Source organism: Bidens hawaiensis, unplaced genomic scaffold (genome assembly GCF_021521415.1).
Source record: "Bidens hawaiensis isolate Kalapana, Puna unplaced genomic scaffold, B.hawaiensis_p1.1 tig00029922_1, whole genome shotgun sequence".
Classification (NCBI taxonomy): domain Eukaryota; kingdom Viridiplantae; phylum Streptophyta; class Magnoliopsida; order Asterales; family Asteraceae; genus Bidens; species Bidens hawaiensis.
In genome coordinates, this window is record NW_027494979.1 from 55310 (window position 1) to 78636 (window position 23327).

Below are 23327 nucleotides of genomic sequence, written 5' to 3' on the forward strand. Positions count from 1 at the left end.
ATTGATTGAATGTAAACCGGCAGGTGTTTGAATCTTGGGATTACTTAGGGATTCTCTAGCTCGGGGTGAATCTGTGTCTCGTGTCAGGTGAGTTCATGATGCCCTTTTTACTCTTTTAAGATTTTGGGCTAGCATGCACACCTAAGTGATTTTCTTGATGAAACGTTTAAACTGTTTTACATAGGCTTGCTAGTATATGGTAGGCCTTGGGATGTTATAGTGTATATATATATATATATACATTATTGTTTGGCCTATATTTGGCGATGTTGTAGTCATATCGACTACTGATGTTACGTATGCCTACTTTGTGTTTGCATGCGTTGATGAGATGTTACGTGTTTGGGTTGTACGTTTGCTCGACCCTGATGTTATTACTTGGATGTTATATATATATATATATATATATATATATATATATATATATATATATATATATATATTTATATATATATATATATATATATATATTTATATATATATATATATATATATATATAGGGATGCACTTATAAAGATGTTTATATGTAGGTTTGTATATGAATATATACATAAGGATGATTATTTATCGAAGATGATGGCCTAACTGATGTATCCCTTTTATAGTTTAAAACCTTTGGGAATGACTATTATGATTATTAATATTGATGTTATTTATTAAAACTTGAACTCACTCAGCTCAAGCTGACTTTGTATGTATGTTAGTGTGAGTTTCAGGTTAGGAGGTGGATGCATTGCCGCTTGGACGTGCAAGAAGCTACTTGGATGGTGGAGAGCATACTTAGTCGGATGTTTCAATAATAATAAACGTTTTCTTTTAACATTTATTTAAATACATTTAAATTGGTTTTGGGAACTTATTTTATTATTTATGTTTTCCGCTGAATTATACTCTGAATTGGTTATTTTAATGAAATGAATTATTTTCAAGTTTAAGTATTTTTACAAGTGTTTTGTATGAATACCAACTGTAGGAGTCCCGAGATTCGGGGCCTTACAACGGAAAATCCTTAACTCTTTCTGGGTTTTTAGCCGCGATCAAATCATCATAATTAACTTGTCATTGACTCAATTGGTAGTATAAATAGATCAATATCGCAAGCTTAAACCCACACACATCATCAATTAACATAATATAACACCTAGAAGCCATAATCAAGAGTTTTCAGTTCGAATTCCGGCCGTCCCTAACCTCCTTCTTTTCGGCAACTCTCGAGGTAAATATTATATGGTTTTAATCCGCATTCATCAGTGTAATCAAACCCCTAACCTAATTGAATCAAACATGAAACCAAAATGGAGAATCAAAAAATCTAGGGTTTTCAATATTGATGATGAACTGGAATGTTTCTTTATAAATAATCGTTTTCATTGTTTAAACTAATATGAAAATTAGTCCAATGGTTGAAACCCTTGAGTGTAAGCAGCCAGACCCGGGTTCGAAACCTCGGGTCAGCCTTTTTATTAATTAATATGTAATACTTAGCTTTATTAGTTTATTTATTTATTATAAACCAAATCTTAAACGAATATGCCACCTGGATCATCTGGTTAACTCACTATGTTATAACGGGCAGACCCGGGTTCAAAACCCGGGTCAGACCTTGCATTTTTTTTATTATATAGCCTTTTATTCATTTATTAATCTTATGTGTGTGTGTGTATAATAAATCATTATAAAATCATAAATAAAATTATAGAAATCAATTTAAATTAATTACAAAATTATATAAATTAAGTATAAATTATATCTCACCTTTTTCACTTAAAAATCGAACTTCCACTCTCGTAATACGTTAATTAAAAATCGCTAAAGATCCATATCGTAACATTTAAAATATTAAAACCCATTTCCGTTAACACGTTAAATAAATATCTAACTTACAATTATTAATTCTAGAATCCCAAACATGTTAACTTTGCGTCTTCGTCAATAACTAATAATATTATAATATTAATCGCGTTTCCGTTAAAACATAAATATTAAAATAGTAATCAAAATCTATAAAAATTAGTAAAATAATTCCTAAATTTTCAATATAAGCGTATACAATATTTAACCCTGTTAGATTATCGTTTGAGTCTCGTTTTTATTTATCGTAGTTAGTGTGAATTGCTCTTTTGGACTTTTGTGGTTTCCGTTGCCATTCTCAATCTTTTCGACGATATCGGATTTCTTTATCACATCAACTTATAAGGTGAGTTTTCATAACCCCTTTTCACTTTTACACGTTTTGGGGTGTAGCACGTCCAAACTTGGTTTTCTTATGTCAAACTATAATTCACATGCGTGTCTTGTATGTATTTTTTTGTATCGTATTGATTGTAAACTGTGTGATTACGTGCTAGTTGTTTATTGTTTTTGTTGGTGGATACACATACTCATAGTGGGAGGGTCCGCCGGGACGTACCTGCGCCGTCCATTTGTTAATGGTGGTATCATACACATAATCATAGTGGGAGGGTCCAACCGGACGTACCTGCGCCTCCATTTTTAAATGGCGGTATCATTATCATTATTCTATACTCCAAGTAGCTTGTCGAACGGGGATTCCTTGATTGATTTGACTTATGTCAAGCGAACGGGAATATCATGTATTTACATTTCTTTTGCTTTATGATTGAGACGATACATCATGACTTGTGAATTTTTACACTTTTAGTATTATATATATGCAAAACTTTATGAATTCTCACCAACATTATTGTTGACAAAATATATTATTTTAAACGTGCTGCAGGTTGAAGTTTAAGGATTGAAGACTATAGTAGTTGGACCATTAGGTTACTAGAAAACAAATTCAAAGTTTATTGTATTATTATTTGATTGTGTATTTGTGATGTATTGAAATAAAATAAATATAATTATTATCGCTTTAGCGTTACGAGCTTATGAGTGATCTGTACGTCACACCCGGGCGTATTTCGCTTTAGCCGGGGTGTAACAGCTACATACGTTCATCTCAAGGGAACACAACACTTCTCGATTTGGGCCTAATCTATATCTCATATACCAATTTCTAACAGTAAACTGAACTGTTTTCTAGTTATCTTTCCACTTCCGTTGTTCAAAAATAAACACTACTCCTAAAAAAATACCTAGTAAAGAGTATGGTTTATCAAATTATAAATAAAATAACTATCCTATTGAATTTTCAATAATATAACAAACCGTGACCACCTACATATATCATACACCAGCTATAAAAATAATAATTCCTTTATACCTCACCAGTACCACCGACCTTGATGAACCCTCCATAACTAATAAATTTATCAAATCATTTTTGTACGAGTATCTCAAACCACTCCTATTTTGTTACCACTCCGATCGATTTATCATAGAAGAGAAACCTCACGCTTGCGGACCAACGAGGTGTCTTGGCTTGTAGAGAACATACTTACTCCCAACTAATAAATCACCATTTTTAGTAGACTCGGCATGCTTACAGGTACTGAATGACCTAACGAAAGAATATTCTATAGTTACAGTTAATAGCATCTAAAGGTCAAGGGGAGTATACAAATGTCTCCCGATTATAACATACTGTTTAAACTCATAACGGACAAATGTCTACTCACGGGAGAGGCAGGATAAAACAACTATCCAATGGTGGGATTATATGGGAATAATTGTTGGGCAAGTTGTGAACTATTCATGAAGATTGTAATGTGTGCTCGGATAGACAAGGATAGTATGGTACCGTTACGTATAGTTTCAATACTCCATGCAATCATATGGTAGTGTGCTATGTTGATATAGAGGACGATTTGGATCTTTTATTACAAACATTGACCCTTATAGGGTTAAAATTACTTGTCACTGGGTGACAACTTTCAATATATACATGCAAACAACGGCCTTATTAGGCTAAATCCATGTACTATCCTTAGGATATGGATATAGGATTTGATGTGCGTGATACATACGTGCTATTTGAAATATCTGAGTATTAGCTAATGTTATTTTCCTGCGCGATGAGTATAGGGGGAATTACTATTAAGTGAAGTATAGTCGTTTATCATTATAAGATGGCCCTGAAGAAAACAAACACATGACCTTGAGGCAGTTGCGGCCGAGATGATTGTTCGTCAATTGCAGATAGTAACTCTGACAATAGCAGCGCGATTCGCTGTCGACATTAATATGATAATGAATACAAATCAAATGCCAAATGCTAATACGGCCGCGAATATTATTTCTCCGCCCAATACTAATACAGTTACAAATGTTATTTTCTTGATAAATACGAACATTGTCACGAATAATACTTCCCAGCCCGCCAAAGTGGACTTTCCCCCCTTAATTCTTTTTTTTTTTAAACCATTTAACACATATTTTAACATATGTTCCTGCACATTACCTCGAGCCGACTTTACTTAGAATATTTTCCTTAGAAAACATTCTTCTCAAGCAGACTTCATGAATATTCATGATAAATCCAAAGTTTGCTCAGATATATCCCACGAGCAAACTAGTTATTACTCGGATCCCTTCAATCTTTGTCTTAGACTTATATGAACAAACTTAGTATGCTCGGTACTGTAGCTTTGCGTGAGATTTAATAATGCTTAGAGAAATACTTAGAGTATTTCCATTAACTCCCTTCAAGCATACTTTAGATCCACTTATTATTATATCCTTGCTCGATCCACCAGGTTACTCGTGAACTTGGTTTAAGCTAAGATAAATCAAATGTTTGCTTAGATACAAACCTTACATGATATAAGAACAGCTTTGCTCGATGAAGTGCAACTTGCTTGAAGCCAACACTTGGAAGAATTCCAGAAGATAACGTTACTCGAATAAGATATTTTGCTCGAAATAGTACATACCATGCTCGGAGTGCCTAAGCTTGCTCGAGTTCCATATTTAGTATTTTCTAAGGAGGTGAAAAGATTCCAATCTCCTTATCAAACCTTTATACCTAACAGTATGAAAAGACCGGGAGTATGTTTTCATCGAAACTAAGGATCTAATGTGCTTCAATAATTGGACCTAAACTGTATTTTCTTTTTATAGGATCAGTTTGATTTGGTTTTACCACACATTTCATTGTGGTGGAGCCTGTAAATTCTTTTTTTTTCCTAAAACTTGGAATGTCAATTGTGGCTCCTTATAAAGTGCTTTAAACAGTTAAGCTTCCTTTTGGTACTTTTTACTTTCAACAATAATTAAATTATGTCTTTGTTAAATAAATTAATTTTAATTTTAGTTCATAGAGAAGTTGTGACTACAAACACTCTTGGTTTGATAATTTGTTGTTGGTAGGTAATTAACAATATTCATATAATAGGTAATTTGGTCATTTAGAACTATAGAAAGAAGATAAGAGCTCTTAGGATTCAGGGGTATTTTATTCATTATAGAAAACCTGCAACATAAAACTGGTTTGAGTAATTTTGACTTTCTGTTCAAATTTGACTTTTTGTAGATCAAAACTGGTTTTTTACTAAGGTTGACTTTTATTGGTCAAACTTGAGCAAACGGCCATTAATATTGTAAGTGCCATTATGCTAATTACGTAATACTCCTGAAATTCCATGACGCTCGTATATTTCTATCATCTCACCCGCCGCATCGTGCGGGTTTCCTATTAGTATATATATATATATATATATATATATATATATATATATATAGTACACACAAAAAGTAAGCTTTTATTAGTTGTGATCAAGTGATACGAGGCTTGAGTGTGACTCAACCTTTCATCCTGGTCCTTACGCAAGACTTCGTTAAGTTAACATGGCCCAAAGATGTTTGATCGGATGCTAACTCGAGATAAGCTTAAGGTTGATCTTCATTAAATACAAGTCCCTCTTTATTATTAGAAGACCTTAACGAGCTCAAGGCATCATCCAAGACTATAGAAAAGTTTCTAAATTACCTAAACATTTTCACCTAATGTGGTTTTTAGACCTCTTATATCTTTTTCATAACTTTTAATGATCTCAACATATTGCGTTCTTTCTTCTTTATGTAGTGGTTATCTTTTATTAATTCTTTTAACTCATTTCTTAAATCCATATTCTGATTAGTTGGAAGACTTGTTTGTTCAGACAAGTTATGACAATTTACGCATGACTCTTCATTACTTACCTCAGATAGTTGATCATTTAGTTATGCCATGTAAGCTTGATCCACTCCATTGTTTGACTTGCTTCTTACCTTGTCAAAATCCACCTTAGCTAAACAAGCTTGTTCTTCCACTTCTTCCACCTTCACATTCCAATTGTACCCCTTATTCTGATGAGATACCATTGCCCTCACATCAAACTGATTAGTTTATTGATTCAAATTTCGCTCAACTCTTTCATTTGTACTTTCACGAACAAAGTGATTGTTTCTTTGCGTATAGCACCGAGCCTTTGCTTTATCAAAACTTGGTTTTGACCCACAAACTTCCTACCAATCTTTTTCATGAATCTTTTAACTCTTCACACTATCATTGCCATTTGCCACTGTAAGTACATTTCTTCCATATCATCTACATTTATCTTATCATAGTATTCATCCAATTTTGTCGGATACATAATTTTTCCTTTAATATAGTTCTCATATGAGGATATGAAGGATGCGTACTGCAAATTGTTGTTCAACTGATTTCACACTCATAGGCATGGACGGGTAGTTCACACTAGGTAGACTTCCTGATGAACTATTTGTACTTAACACACTTTTAGTTGGTGTTGTTCCACCTGCTACAAAGCAAATATCCCCATAAGAGTTCATCACTACTTGGGGTCCTCCATTATCACCCATATCACTACCCATGTAGTATGTTGCAAACCCATTAAGTGTGAACTTTAAGAAACTTTGCCCCATACAGTGCTGAACTTGATTAGTAGTTGTTCCCATTCTTTTCATGTTCAGCTCATACCCTCTCTAAGTCTATTCATCACGGTTTCCAACTCAACCTTTTCAAAATCATTTTCATCTTTGATCATCACTGCATACATCTTCCACTTTGGTGGAAGTGCATCTAGAAGTTTTTCAACTATCTTGAAGTCAGTCATCTTGATGTCATAATTGTTGAGTTCAGTAATGAGAGGTGATAGTAACGAGTGATGATATCATCCAAAGACTTGTTTTTCAAGTACTTAAAAACATATAACTAAGTTTTTAGTAATTTGGTCTTTGAATTTCTAATAGAGACGTTTCCCTCATATCGATTCTCCAAGGCTTCCCATATATCTTTAACTGTTTTGTAATTTTTAATGTGTGGAGAATTTCTTGAGGCAAAGCCATAGTTAGTTTTCAGCTTCATACAATTTCTTCATGTCTTCTCTATCTTACTGTATTTTTAGCATATTCTCTTCCCTCAAATGTAGTTGTGGGTGGTATGTAACCATATTCAATACACACCCACATCTTGGCATCTTGCCATTTAATATACTGTTCAAATATTTCATTCCATTGGATAAGGTCGATTCCTCTAAGCAATTTAGGTGCTTTGGTTGTGGAACACGATTCTACTTCCATTTTGACTAGCTTTGAGATATTGACAAAAGTCATTGTTAAATATTTGAATTATTTAAGAATTTCTTTGTTTAATTCATTTTTTACTTTGCCTAAGTCTCAGTAATCAAACAAAGTTGGCATAACTTCGCTTGGTCAAAGTCTCTGGTCAACTTCGCCTATTAGAACTTCACATGTTCTAAATTCGCCTATTATAGCTTCGCCTGTTATAACTTCACTGGATCAGTGTAAACCCTACCAACAATTTCGCTGTGACGGCTGGAAATTCTTTTTTTTTTTTTTTTTTTTTGATTTTTTGGCTGTGTTTAGGTCCCTAGAATAGATCGATGACAAAAGTATCACAAACTCTAAGAGTGCGGAATCCCCTTAGTATTTGTTTACGAGTATTAGTAATAACTAGAATAAAAGGAGGCAAGAACTAACACCAAAAGATTATTTGTATTGACTAATAACGAAGTATATGTCAAATGCACGGTAAAGCACACAATGTTTCATGGCCGAAGTACTATCTCTAAAACCCTTTCAAAGATATTATTATATACTACATATCTTCGTCTGTTACATACTAGACGAAGTTGATAGCTTCGCCTGACCTATAACTTCGCTTCTAATCAAGCACATCAAACATAAACGTTAACATAACACAATTGTTCAATACAAACAAGACAAACATTAAACTTATAGACTACTTATACAAAATGCACCAACAGTTATGATAATGTGTATGCTTACGGTTCAAAATAGTATGTATCCTTTTATTTTCTAAAATAAATGTTTAATTTGCAAAAAAAATGTTTTTAAAAATAATTAATTAAAAGAATTAGCTCAACAAACAAACCAATCGGTCCGTTGAAAACCACATGAACTGTTCCATGGTCAAGCCGAAAACAAAAATTGTGAACACTTTACATTGAAAAGCAACAACCAAACTGAAATTGCTAAACTATACAGGAATAAATCCATGGTCCGTTGTGTACAAGAATATAATAAAATATAGGTTAATTAATAAACTTCCTTCTCTAAGAATAAAATATAATCTAACCTAGGATTTTTGCCCGTTTGTCATAAAACCTCCAGCCACACAGTTCGATATGGTTACCTGCCCACACGGTTCGATATAGTTAATGTCAGTGCATTTCAAAGCAACATATCTTTGTCAAAAGCAAACAAATAGTGGCAGTCAGTATGTATCAATGTCAACAGCCATGTTATTATACCAACTAAACTTTAGAACTTACTTATTACTTAATTAAAGGTTTAAAAGATAAGATCTCCGCCATGATGTCAAATTCCCTCGCACACGTTACCACTTCTATAGGATCAGCATATCCGGTGACAATTAGTTTTCCCGTTTCCTTATATGCAGAAACATATTCAACACCCACAATACCAGATACGGCCTTTTCTATCTTGTCAGTTTCACTTTCGCTATTAAAGCTAACTCTCAGCTCAATTATCTAGAATTATGAAAAAATAGGATTGAACAAAAGTATTAAGAACAAAGGATAATTGGAATCACCAATCCATATAAAGAGCAAAAGATTTTTTTTTTATGTAAACACGCTAAAAACAATCTATACTTGTTTTTTTAAGGTTAATGGTAATTGCTCTTTTCCTTTTTTTCATAGATAAAGGACATAGAACCAAAATATATGATAAATCATACTTTTAGAACAAATATTATGAAAAGATTTGTAACAAATTTAAAATTAAGGCACAGATATTACAAATATGTGAAAAGAAATTTATGGTAAAGGTATTTCATGTATACTCATGTTTTAGGTCAGAATTTTGTACATAAAAAGGATTGAAAGAGGGATTTAGCATATTGCTATTTTGTTTTGTTAAAATCGCAATTATCATTGGAATTTGAATAGATCTGGACTCAAAATTCATGTTGTTCCAGTGTTGTTAACTAGTAAAACCGATACGATTATCGGTGATCAACAAGCTGATCCTCGGGGTAAACAAATTGGTTTTGTGTTTTTTGATTGGTAGAATAGTCAAATTATTTGGTTGCTTTGTTATGTTATTGGTAATCCTAGACAAATAAATTTGTTTTGTTTGGACAGTTGACTAAACTGCAAGTTTGATTCAAGGGATACACGAACTGGTTTTGTGCTTATATCAAGATTCTATCTTTATGGTAAGATATGTCAAAGTGTGAATTAATATCACACGTAAAGTTTAGGGTAAGATATGTCAAAGTGTGAAACTATGTTCATTTCTTATTTATAATACTAGGATATAGCCCGTGTAATGCACGTGCGGTTAAAAAATATAATAAAATAGTTAAATTTAATAATATACGTAATAACATGCCTTATGGATACTTAAAATATAAATAATGATAAATAACATTTTATAATTCATAAATATCTAAAAACATCTTTTAATATAGCATTTAAAGTTACATTTGTAACTTTGTTAATAATTATATAAATGCTAATAGGGTAGTTAGCATCCTAGTTTGATACTTTAATTGAATGACATGTAGAAGAATTGCTTTGTTTTAATAGTATATGTAGATTGTAAACTAGAAGGGTGAAACCTCTAATACATGACAAATAGGATGCATCGATCAAATAATACTATGGTTACTTGGAAATTTGATTATTGTTGTCAGTTCAATTCTTGATTATCAAATTATTGTGTATTCAATCAATCCAGAGCAACAATACTTACTTTTAGAAAGGCCTTTTCTATATCTCTCAGCCTTCGGGATAGGTTTGACTGATGGGTTTTTCGCCATCCTTGTGAATCTGAGAGAATTTATGATACTACTATATTAGTGTCTATCATTACTTTTAGTATCAACTTTAAAACATCGAATAACTCAATCAAGAACATACCTTCATAGTGAACATTATCACCAAAGAAATATTTTAACCAATACGAAGTCTTTAAACCAAATAAATTTTTGCGGCAAAGATAGTAGCATCCTGTGGCCACCTTGAAATCAGACAAATCTCCTCCAATTACTTCTTCGTTTTTAATTAAGTTATTCTCATACGTTTCTTCTTCATCTACTTCACTGTCCATATACACAAGGCTGGCACCACAATTGTGTATTATCATCTTTCCTTTCTGCACATATATTACCACATTGACTTCGTCACCAACATCTAGTACGTTTCCAATTGGCCAGTAGCTTACCCACACAATATATTCATCAACTCTGGGTTTGCAATACACGATTGGGCTGTACAACCAAGTAAGACCCTTGGTTTTGTTGCTGATCTTAGCCATCAAATTCCACACATCTTTATCCTTGGATGTGTATAAACAGATTACACTTAATCCTTGGATCTTGTTTTTCTCATTTTGAAAAGGCACATGAAAGGATAAGGAACCACATGATGAAGTATACTCGTATCTCGGCAGGCTTGAATGCTTTATCCCTTGCAGATACGTGGTCATTATGCCATATTCATATAACATCTACTCCACATAATTGTTCTGTTAGTCATATTTAAAACTAGTGTACACTATATAAATATGTGTTCTAGTGTATTGATATGAGAGAAAATACGAGAGAACCTGTGTACGCCAAATTCTGCCTTTAGTAATCTCATCACCGACCAAGTCCACTTTATGGTTTGCATATGCTTTGATCCATTGCATGTGGCCTAGATCTCTTTCATCCATTTTTTCTACGGGCACTAATTTAAAAAGGCCTTGAACTTCAAACAGTTTAAAACAACATTCATAACCAAAGTCTTGCAGACTGAAACGACCTGATTGGAATGTTACTTTCTCCAGTGATGTACACCAATCTATATGCAACTGCACAAGCGTACTTGGGATACATGGGAGAGATTTCAGGTTTGGACAAGAATACAAGCAGAGTATGCGAATCATTTTAACGTCGATGTTGTTTGGCAGGTACTCAAATGGATTTAATGCCAAATTCAGGTTAGTGTATGATTGGGGATGGAACACCATACCAACATTACTGTTAAATTCCAAGCCACAGTTTGAGAGAGCTAACCAGGTTAATGACCGGGGTAAGGAAAACGACAACTGTTTTGGAAGCCTCGTTATATCCAATTTATTTACATACTTCCACAGTCTAGTACACCCTGTAAAGTCCAAATAATAAAGATTCCCAAGATTGGCTTTACAAATATGAATCAGACTGCTACAATTACAGAGGATCAACCTCACAAGTTTAGGAAGTCGGTAGAGATTGCATATGCTGACAAGTTTGTCACAACCTTTAAGGTTTAGTGTCTTCAATGAATTAAGAACCTATTGCAAGAATAATATGGTTAAACTATGATTATACATTCAAATAAAGATCGTCTAAAACAAAGAAGCTTAAAAGGTGAAATGTCAAACATAAGATTGAATTTCTTATACCATGGGAGCTTCAAACATTTTCAAGTGTCCATCACTCATGTCTAATACCACCAAGGTGCTCGCCAATAACCCGGGAGGCATTTTTGGCAAAGTACATCCATGCCAACACAACCATAGTAACTTTGGAAAATTATCATAGGACCCAGTAAGTTTCACATATTTGAGTTGCAACAATTTTAGTTTGTTCATATTTGCAAGAAATTTTGTTTCAAGGGTAAGTTCCTGCAAATTTAGCATGAACTAAAATTATTAGCAAGCCTTATATAGGTTATGACAGCAAGCCCAATAATTTCTTAGAATCTGTATTTTTAGTGACTTAATAAGCATTATATTGAACTCTAGTTTAGTAATTCTTTGTGGGTCAAAGAGCCACTTGTGTTGTAGCCGAGTGGTAAGAGGCAAAGCTTCTTAACACTATAATGTTCAAATTACTTCAAGTTAACCAAAATGATGTGTCAGATTATATATGCGGTATAAAAGGTGCAACCCTAGCATCACAATGTTCATGTTTTACCAACCGATTTCTCCATATAATGCGTGGGCAAATTACTAGTTCCATGTAATACTAAATGAAACAGGTAAATGAAAGATGTTGGTTTAATCTTGACGGGTCAAACAGTCATGGGTTATGAGTCTTTGTTTGCATGAAATAAGCTAGAGTTTCAAGAGTTTTTTGTTCATGTGATAGTGATCTGTATGGATGGAATATGGAGACTAAAGCATTTATTTATTTTTTATGGTTTGTTTATTTAGTTGTGTACTAGTCAAAGTTTGGTAGAGTTTGACCCATTCATCTAAAAGTATACGTTAGGAGTATGCACTAGGATAGTGGGTTGTACCGGTTCTTTAGGTTGACTAGGAGTTTGTTGCTATTTTCTTGTTTAGTTGGTTGTACTTGACGGCTATTTATAGCCTCATTCTTATTGAATAATAAAGTATGCATTGGTTTTACTCTCTGCATCCTTATCATTTTCTCATTACTCTTTCACTCTAAAATTCATCTTTTCATTTCTTCACATAACTTAGATAAACTTGCTTCTATTATAATTTTTATTAAGGGGCCTGAACCAACAAAAGAGGCATTTGAATGGCTACGATGATTGTTGCATTGTGCGTAATTTAACAAATGAAGCCTAAAACATTATGGTTAAATACTTATAGTTAACCACACACACAAATATAAGTAATGCCTTTCTTAAATAATAAACAACTGAGGACGAACTCTTTTTTTAATTGAAAAGGTTGAATGGTAAAGCCGAAGGAGTGAAAAGAAAAGCATGTGAGGAACGCATATCATTTTTTATAGTATTGATTATGTAAACTATCATCTAAAAGAAAATTTTATTTTAGTCAACTTATATATATATATGCAACCAAATGTTTTTACCTCTTGTCTCATTCCTTGCTCAACCTTTCGCATGTCGAGTGATAGACCTTCAATTGTATTAGATCCCTAATAAATAAAAAAACATGTTATTAATGAATACTGGTTAGGTTGTGAAATGAGAACAATCTTAAAGATAAACAAAAGAAGCATCTTACATCTCCTCTTCTTAACACACTATAAGATTCTTGTGGATGCCAAACTCTACTCCGTTTAGCAGGATCTTTGGACTCTTCATAAACTATCTTTCTTCCCATTTCTTGAAGTAGTTGATGCATCATGAGTTTACCATCTACGGAAATGGTAAGAAGGCATCTGTTAATGAGGGTCAAGATCCCAGATTTCGCATACAATTCATCCTCCAGTATCATTTCAATAAAATATTTTCTTTCACCAACAAAGAAACATGCAATATGCAGAAACAGCTCTCTCTCACTAGGTTGTGGTAATGAGTCAAAGCTCTTTCGTAGTAACCCTTGGATTTTAAAATCAATATTTCCTTTTAATGAATTCAGTGAATTTATTCTACTTATCCAAATTCCTTTCATGTCATTTATTGTCACTGGGTTTTCATCACTAAAATATAGAGAAGAACCTAATACTTTAAGAGCCAATGGATTTCCTCCACAATAACATGCTAGTTGTACCACAAGCTCCTTGAAATATTTTGGAGGAGTTATTGATCGAAAGGCATAAAAGCTTAAGAGCTCTAATGATTCAAGATCATTCAACAATTCGATCTCGTGCACCCAACACTTCCAAAATAGGGTAGCAAGCCATGCCTTTACATGTAGAATCCTTGTTGTGATTATGATCTTGCTTTGCGTAGGAAAGTCCTTTGTTCCAAGTAAGGCACTTATTTGTTCGTGTTGATCAATGTCATCTAGAACAATAAGCATCTTTTTAATTCGTAAGGCCTCCTCAATCTTCTGTGTACCCTCGAAAACACTTGATATTCTTATTTTCTTTCCACCCGAAACATCTTTGAGAAGTTGTTTCTGTAGCCCAAGCAACTCATCATGTTGTTTTCCAGCCACTTCAATAAAACTGCTGCTATGAAAATGTTGTTTGCTTAAGTTATATATGTGTTGGGCGAGTGTCGTCTTGCCACTGCCTCCCATACCGCATATTGCTAGAGCGCTGGACTCCTCATTTTTCAACCAGGAATTGATAACTTCAACTCGAGTCTCCATTCCAGTTAAATGTGCTGGAGTACTAGTACTCAGTTGTTTGAAATCTAGTTTACACTGAACTGTCTCAACCACTTCAGCAATGAAGTTTGTCTCAGAACTAAGAAAAAACCAAATATAGCACATTTAAAATGAAATTCCAACTTCTTAAGAATATGGACATTCAATTATAGTGCATAAATGTATTAAATTTATGGGGAGGGGAAAATTCCCAAAATAACCCTTTTTAGAGAAAGGATTCCCAAAGTAGCCCTTTTTTCCTTAGAATTATTTAAAATTTGGACTGCCAAGACACTTTGGGAAAATATAATAATATAGGGGTAGCAGGCCAAATTTATAAAGAAAGTTAGGTAGGAGACGAGATTTAGGGAAATAATGAAGGTAAAGTTCAAATTTTTTTGTAATCTTGGAGCAAAAGTTCAGATTTTTTCAAAACTTTTTTTTTCACAAAACCGTCTTCAGAGACTATTTTTTTATGTTTTCTACCTTTTCCGTTCATATTTTCAAATTCTTGAAAAAATATATTTTTTACAATTATACCCCTGAACCACCACCACCACCTTGAACCACCACCATCACCGACGCCGTCAGCCCCACTCCATCACTGGCATAATTTTTCATGGTATAAAGGAACATATGAAACCTGAATCTTTGAGCACATTCTCAACCATCGCTTATCAATGTTTAAAGAGATCGAGCTCGTAAAGAACGACCAAAAATGGGGGAGATCGTGCAAAAACTTGAGATTGCACTTGAACAACAAGTACTTTTCTTACCATTTTATTAAATGTGTCATATTACAAGTCTATAGTTGATTAATATGCAGACACATAATGGGTTCAAAGTAAAAAATTAATATTGTGGCAGGAGATTTTTTATAATGGGGAAAAGTTTGAAAGAGTGCGGAGGAATGCAGATCTTGCTGTATCTCCTCTGTCCTACAAAACCAAAAGCATGAAGTTTGGGTGGGGCAGACGGCGTCGGTGATGGTGGTGGTTCAAGGTGGTGGTGGTGGTTCAGGGGTATAATTGTAAAAAATATATTTTTCCAAGAATTTGAAAATATGGACAAGAAATGTAGGAAACATAAAAAACAGTCTCTCAAGATGGTTTTGTAAAAAAAAATTTGAAAAAATCTGAACTTTTGCTCCAAAGTTACAAAAAAATTTGGACTTTACCTTCATTATTTCCCAAATCTCGTCTTCTACTTCTACCTGACTTTCTTTAGAAATTTGACCTTCAACCCCTATATTATTATCTTTTCCCAAAGCGTATTGGCAGTCCAAATTTTAAATAATTATAAGGAAAAAAGGGTTACTTTGGGAATCCTCTCTCTAAAAAGAGCTATTTTGGGAATTTTCCCTAAATTTATGTTTAAAATAAACCTTGTGTATATAACTTAATTGTGTGACGGTATTTAATTATTATGACACTAGCTTTTAGATCCCGTATATTACACGGGATTATTCAAGTAATTAAATTACAAATAAAGTTAATCAATAAGTACATAATATATATGAAAAAAATATATTATATATATATTTCTTATTACTAAGGGCATGTTTGGGATTGAGTTTGAAAAATGCTTATTGGCTTATTAGCTTTTTCAAAAAGTGTAAGGCCAACAATGTGACTTGCGATATCAAAGTATGAAACCCGTTATATATTTACGGTCAAGTTAATAATTAAAGTGGGCGCGAAATCCGGAAACGAGACGAGAACTTCGACACGCTTTTAAGTTTAACGAAAAGGCTTCTAGAATATCTATGTTTAGCTATAAATAGGACTTTGTATTGTTAAGTTTTGTGTGTGTTTGTATGGTGTAAATCACCCATCCAAAGGGAGCTCACCTGGGTAGGTCAGTTCGGTTATTATGTATTTCATCTTTCGAAATCGACAACGGAGTCGTTCACTGTTTATATTAACTTTATATTACTTTGTTCGATCATTTGATTTACCGCACCCGTCTCGAGATTTATCAAGAACAAAGCCGTTTATTGTCGGATCCGGTTTTGGGACCTACAATTGGTATCAGGGCAGGTCAAATCTTATGATTCAACTTTGTTCTTGAAATTCGGGTTCTATTTCCGCTATTACCCAAACCGAGACGTTAATTCCGTTGAAGTTGTGAAAATAAAGTATGAAGATTAGAGAAAATAAAAGTGTTTGAAGTTCGTCTCGGGTTTGTAGATCCAAATTCTGTGCCGGTTAGAGATCTAGAATTTGTTAAGATGATAACGGTGGCTAATGACCTGGTATGCCGGCGGCTGTTTGCCGGTGACCGATGTTTATGGTGGAGGATGGTGAGGCTGTTGATGGTGTGGAAGGAGGCGACGACGGCCATAATGGCTTACAACGGCGTTGTGTGGCCGGAAATGGCGGTTGGAGCAGTGGCGGAGATGGTCGTGGTGATAGTTACGGCGGAGGCAGCGGCGAAGGTAGGTATGGCGGCGGAAGTGAGAGAGATGGAGTCTTTGATGGCCGAAAATAGGTTTTCCGGCAAGTACCGGGTTTTTCGAAGATCCATTTTCCGGCGAGTGGATCTGGCGGCTGTCCATCTTCACACAAAAGTGCATGTATGTATTCCATTTCAAAACCTACCTAGATCTGCTAGGGTTAATTTTTGGGCCAGATTCTGAGTGGGCTTCAAACTAATGTGGGCTGTTTATGTATGGGCCATATGATTATATTTTGGATGGATTTCTTTCTTGGGCCTTGTTTTTATTTATTTTGGGCTGCTGAATTATTTTAGCTTGGGCCAGTTACATTAATGTTATAACCAGATTTTTGGGCGCATTTTGAGGGGTATTTCTTGAGATTGATAATCGAGTTGACCAACTAAAGAAAGTCAAAATTTGTTCGGGTTTCGCGTTGTTTAACCGTGTTCAAAGCTTGTTATTTCTAAGGCGTTTGAGAAGTTGGATCCGAAAGATGAACTTCGAACGAAATAATAAGTTTTGTTCATTTGATCGTTGAATCCGGTAATTCGAGATTGATTTGTGAATAATCGAGCTCATCTCATGCCTATATACAACTTAAGATCCGAGAGAGCGGACAAAGAAGCGAGAACTACTTAAACATTAAATGTAGGTGGGTCATACCTTGAGGGGGTGAATTAAAACGAAGAGGCTTCGGTTTATCGGGTGATTTGTGAAGATGCGAGACACGGTTCGACAAAGTTTTGATATCATAAGTCAAAGGGGTGATTGTAAGGCCAAAAATGTGACTTGCGATATCAAAGTACGAAACCTGTTATATATTTACGGTCAAGTTAATAATTAAAGTGGGAGCAAAATCCGGACACGAGACGAGAACTTCGACACGCGTTTAAGTTTAACGAAAAGTCTTCAAGAATATCTATGTTTAGCTATAAATAGGACTTTGTATTGTTAAGTTTTGTGTGTGTTTGTATGGTGTAAATCACCCACCCAAGGGGAGCTCACCTTGGGTGGGTCAGTTTGGTTATTATGTATTTCATCTTTCGAAACCGACAACGAAGTCGTTCACCGTTTATATTATCTTTATATTACTTTGTTCGATCGTTTGATTTACCGCACCCGTCTCGAGATTTATCAAGAACAAAGCCATACGTTGTCGGATCCGGTTTCGGGACCTACAAAAAGCCATTTTGAAAAGCCAGGATTTGGGCTTTTGGAAAACTGCTTTTCAACCCTTTCAAAAATCTAATATAAGAAAGATTTTTGTGATTGTCAAACACATTTTAATTTATTGGCTTTTTAAAAACACTAATACGCCAATAAGCATTTTTCAAATTCAATCTCAAACATGCTCTAGATACCAACTCAGTCGGAAAATGCTCGGTTCAGCCCCGATTAATATTTAATGTTTCGAAGATAAGAAAGAGTGTGTGGGCTCGACGTGTTTGCTACCGAGCATATGTTGGAAATTCTGAAGGTAAATATGCATTCACACTGGCCCGTATTGGTTCACTAGATATGCTGATCGTGAAAGAGGAAGCACAACCTTGGCACCTTACCTACCGAGCGTATGTGGGAAATACGGTAGGTAAATGCTCCATTAGACCACCATAATCACCAAATGAGGTAACGGTCTGGCTGAAGACCTTAACAAAAATTTAGCGATGACCGGGAGGCAACCCGACCTTTTGTTTTGTTTTTCTTTTTGCATTTTACTTTTTGTTTGTGTTTAGCAGTCATACTAAACCCTAAGTGTAGGGAAGTTCATGTTGGTCTAGTCATGATTCAGTGGAGCATATATTGTCACATCAAAGTTCAAGGAGTTCAGGTCAAGTTTGCAATAAGTACTTATCAGCAGGAATCGTTTGACAAGAGAGATTCGAATCAGGTGCATGTGTCTCTTTCCTTTACTTTGGTTGTTAAAATTTTAAGTTCTCGTGTACTACACTCAATTTTAACAGTAAATTACATTGGGGACAATGTAAAGTTTAAGCGTGGGGATGCGGGATTGGAGTTGAAAACGTGAAAAATGTTAAAAATGTCCCGAATTTAAAACTTTTTGCAAAAACAATGGAAAATGATAGAAAAACTGGAACTGTTTGTAACATTTATATAAATAAAAATAAAAAATAATATTAATATTAATATTAATAATAAATAAATAATAATAATAATAATAAATTTTAATAATAATAAAAGAACAGTAACACACTTAATTTGGGATGTGTCGGTAGGCTCAGCCTTTAAAAATGAAAGGACGGTTTGGTTGTTGACTTAATTGAACCTCTAATTGCTTGATTTTAGTGGGAAACATTTTCGGGTTTTGATTGTTTAGCTAAGCCTGTGTAAGGACTGAGATGAAAGGTCGGGCCATACTCAAACCTTTTTGTTAAGATTTGATGACCAAAAGAAATTTTGTTAAAATATGAATAGACTACTGAACGATGCTTGGATAGGCTTAACGTTAGAGTATGCTAGATGGCTTGTGATATAAACATAACGAAAATACTTCTAGTTTAAGTGGTTAACGCTTCATAGGTGTATGGTTTTATAACCTTAAATCCTATATTGATGGGATGCTCTAGGGTTCGGACACCAGAGGTCTTTATGCGGTATATCATCTGGGTATTCGTATCTCCTAAGTGGATTTATGAATATTAAAAGAGCTCAAAGATCAAACCCGCAGTTTATCTGCCAAATATAAGTCATTAAACATGATCATCACGTGCTTTTAAAGTATAATTACACTACTGACTTGATCATCCATGCTGTTAGTCATATGGGCCTGTGCTCGTGTCTCAATACCATTAAGAAATGGACCACATGGGACATGCCATATGTAAGCCCTACAGATGAATTCGTACATACTCACCTATGGATATGGACTTTGGGGTGTTGCTTGATAACGGGGGTATACCATGTAGTGGGGACTATTTGCTAGATAGATGCCTAATTGTACCTTAATAGTATCTAATGACCATTCTGGTAGACTTTGATGCTTAAGTTTAGGTTGGACGATAATATCCTTGATTGTTTTAGCTATTACATATGGGCTCAAAATTTTACACATGGTTGTGCATAGTTTTGATCATCTAACTCCAAGGTTTAAGTCAAGTTGGGGGGTCTGGCTCGGTAAAACCATAATGAAGCATGGTAAGGCGGCTTCAGGGCTTGATGTGTGGGTTCCACTTAATCATATAAACTAATGAATTTGTCACACCTTATTTGTCCCGGTAAGTATTAGGGCATGGGTTTAAGTGGATAGCAATATCAGCAATCGTGGTTTTTGTGTTATCTGTTAATAATAAAATAAATCGAGTATTTAGTAAAAACAGTTTCCGGTTTTGATTCCGTTGTAAATCTTTTTCGGGACAAAAAAGGATAAGTGTGGGAATGTGATATGTGGGTGAACTAACGTGTTTTAAGTAAGTTATATCGTGTGTTTTACGTGTTTATGTGCCTTGGACACGATTAATTTGAGTGGTTTTACGTTTAAAGGTGAGTGAAGAATAAAGGAGCTTAAAGGAGCTAAATTGGAACATATGACATGGAATGGAAATGAAGATTTTATTACATGGAATGATAGAGAATTTGAAGAGGATGACGTGGCCGAAAACGGTGCGTAAAACGGAGCTATAACGAATAAGTTATGGGCAAAACAGTGTGAGGGGCTTGTTACCGTGAAGCAGAGTCTGAGGACCGTAGGCTACGGTCCCACCGTAGCTTACAATGGGGAGACCGTAGGCTACGGTCGCCTAGGCGGAAAAACACGATTTTTAGGTTTTTTCTTCCATATTTAAGCCCGGTTCAACCCTAGGACGGCTATGCTTCATACCCTAGCCCCCTTGGACGATTTTAGGGCCATTCTCCACCATCTTAACACCTCCCAATCACCATAATCACCCATGCCATCATCCATTCAATAATCAAAGAGGCCATTCAAGATGCATATGCTAGGCTAATCCGCTCGTGACCATCTCCGAGTGTAGGGTTAAGTTGTTCATTGGATTTGTGGTACATTAAACCTTAACTTTTGGATTTTGTTTGTATGCTTGAAAATGTTCTTGGGTAATCAATGATATTTGAAGTTTATCAGTTAAGGATTTTGGTCATCAACAATTAGGATTGAGTTCTTAGTGTCATTGGCCTAGTTATCTTTAACCATAGAACTGATGTTTCAACATTACCTAAGATTTACAATCAATTAGATTATTGTTTAGCCGTGTCAATCAATTGGATTAAATTCTAACGATCAACATAGTCAAACATCTAGTCTCCTGGTTTATTGATTCAAAAAAGGTTATAATTCAATAGATTTAATCGTTTATCCAATTTACTTCAAAATCTGAAACCTGGAGATTGGTTACCATTTTTATAATCGTTTACAAATCAAACTAATAGTCGTTTGTTTCAACAATTCTTATAAAACGCTTGACATCGTTTGTCCGCCTAGTATAATTAGTTATTACAAGTTGAACTTGATTAGCACTTTCCACTGATTCCCTGTGGATTCGACACCTTACTTACTGTAACGATTCCGGCAAATCCAGGTATACCCTAGCCGGTATATACTATTTACGTGTCATTTAATATTGATTATATGACTTATAGTACGTTTATACGAGTATATATGATTCATAGTACGAATCATACTCGATTATATAGTAAATCGTATTGGAATTACTATTAACCAATGAACGATTATTGAAACCCGAACGAATCGGGAATTACATTATAGACGAAGTATATAATGTTTAGTGATGTTTACGAAGTATTAATGCTTCGGGATAAGTGAATTATAGCACAGAAAAGGGATTTCGATTTATTAGTACGTCGGTACGATAAACGAAACCTTTAACATCAAACCAAGCAAGAGACGATCGATCAAACCGAAAAAGATGCACAATGACCGACAATATGATGTTTTAAGTCAATAAATGTCATGGTTTAAGTTTTTTAAAGTTTTTAAGTCGGTTTTATGTAAATTTTATTTTAACCCGAAAAACAACCATTTTAGGCTCGTTTTAAGCCGAATTACGAGTTTAAACGAGAAACGAACCGAACCAGATTATCCAAAACATTATCCGGATTACGGAAATCCGAATATGTGGCTTAGAATGGACTTGTGGGTCCCACCCCACCCCATATGGTGGACCGATCGGCCCACCCTCTTCATATTATCATTTCATTTTCTTTTTTTCAACATCAAACTCTCTCAAATCTCTTCCAACAATTCAAGTGTTCATCCAAATCCATCCCTTTTAACCAAGAACACAAGGTATAAGCATGTTATAATGCATAATCGTTGGTGTTGATTTCTTAATTTTGAGTTGTTTTGCAAGAACAAGAGGTTCCAAGTGAAATATGGGTGAAAACCCGAGATGGAACCGATCCTTGCTAGATCAAGTGATGTATACAAGTTATACACGGGATCTTGATCCAAGAAACGAGTTAAAAGTGTCAATAACGAATTTTTACGGTTAGAATCTTTAAAAATGAATTTCCAAGTGAAAGACGGGTGAAAACCCGAGATGAAACCGACTCTTGCATGATCAAGAGATGTATACAAGTTATACAAGGGATCTTGGTCCAAGAAATGAGTAAAAAGAGTCGAGAACGGATTTTTACGGTTAAAACCTTGTTTTTATATCAAAACCGACACTATGAAAGAAATGGTTTGATTGTTGGTGTAACTTGCTTGGTATAGTGTTATTGTGCTTGTAAGTGTTGTATCTAGTGGCTAGCAAAGGCTAGAAACCATGATCTTTGCGATCTAACGCTAGAAAACACAAGATAGTTCGATTTTCGTGTGATTTAGTGATTTTGGACAGATTGTAGTGTGCTTAGAGTTGGGTCATGAAATTTCACAGAGATGATCTACACATGAAAATATGAGATCTGTGAATTTTTGGTAATTTTTGGATAAAGGATGAATATTTGGTGAATTTAATGCTCGGTTTTGGCCAAAAATGGTGAAAAATAGCTAAACTTGATGAAAAATTCTGGAAAATTTAGGATAAGCTTTTTATAACATATAAAAGTCACACACAAAATTTGAGCTCAGTTGGAGAATTCTAAGGGGGCTTTTCGGTAAAACGAGTTCTAAGGCTTTCTAGCTCGGTTTTTGTGAAAATGGCTTGAAAAATGAGTTTTGGGTTCTGGAAAAATTCCAGGGAGTTATGAGGATGGCAGGGATCGTCCCAGAAAAATTTGGGATTTTTCTAAAGTCTTTTGGTATTTTTGACATATTTAGTGTTTTAATAATGTTTAAAAATAGATAAATAAATGTAAATATAAAAAAATAAATCTGGAAAATTTTTATAAAATTTCTTACTGTCAAAATAAGTTTTGTGCAAAATTTCAAGACCCGAGACTAAATGGGTAATTATTTGTGCTAAAAAGAACATAAAAACAAATTTTTAAAGCTTAAAACGTGTAAACCGGCAAAACTCGCATAAGCGAGCTGACTGG

The 23327-nt window shown here is 34.4% G+C and overlaps 1 protein-coding gene across 1 annotated transcript in view; it reads right to left on the bottom strand.

Moving 5' to 3' along the window:
* Nucleotides 1–7291: 7291 nt before the first annotated feature.
* LOC143579733 (disease resistance protein RPV1-like) overlaps nucleotides 7292–23327 on the bottom strand; it is a 32824-nt gene continuing 16788 nt past the window's right edge. The window contains exons 2-11 of the mRNA XM_077062956.1: nucleotides 13388–14519; nucleotides 13233–13298; nucleotides 11846–12067; nucleotides 11635–11734; nucleotides 11024–11166; nucleotides 10336–10924; nucleotides 10169–10245; nucleotides 8729–8940; nucleotides 8583–8634; nucleotides 7292–7495 (exon numbers count right to left, since the gene is read on the bottom strand). Coding sequence (XP_076919071.1) covers nucleotides 7292–7495; nucleotides 8583–8634; nucleotides 8729–8940; nucleotides 10169–10245; nucleotides 10336–10924; nucleotides 11024–11166; nucleotides 11635–11734; nucleotides 11846–12067; nucleotides 13233–13298; nucleotides 13388–14519 — 2797 coding nt within the window. The remainder of the gene's footprint in view (nucleotides 7496–8582; nucleotides 8635–8728; nucleotides 8941–10168; nucleotides 10246–10335; nucleotides 10925–11023; nucleotides 11167–11634; nucleotides 11735–11845; nucleotides 12068–13232; nucleotides 13299–13387; nucleotides 14520–23327) is intronic.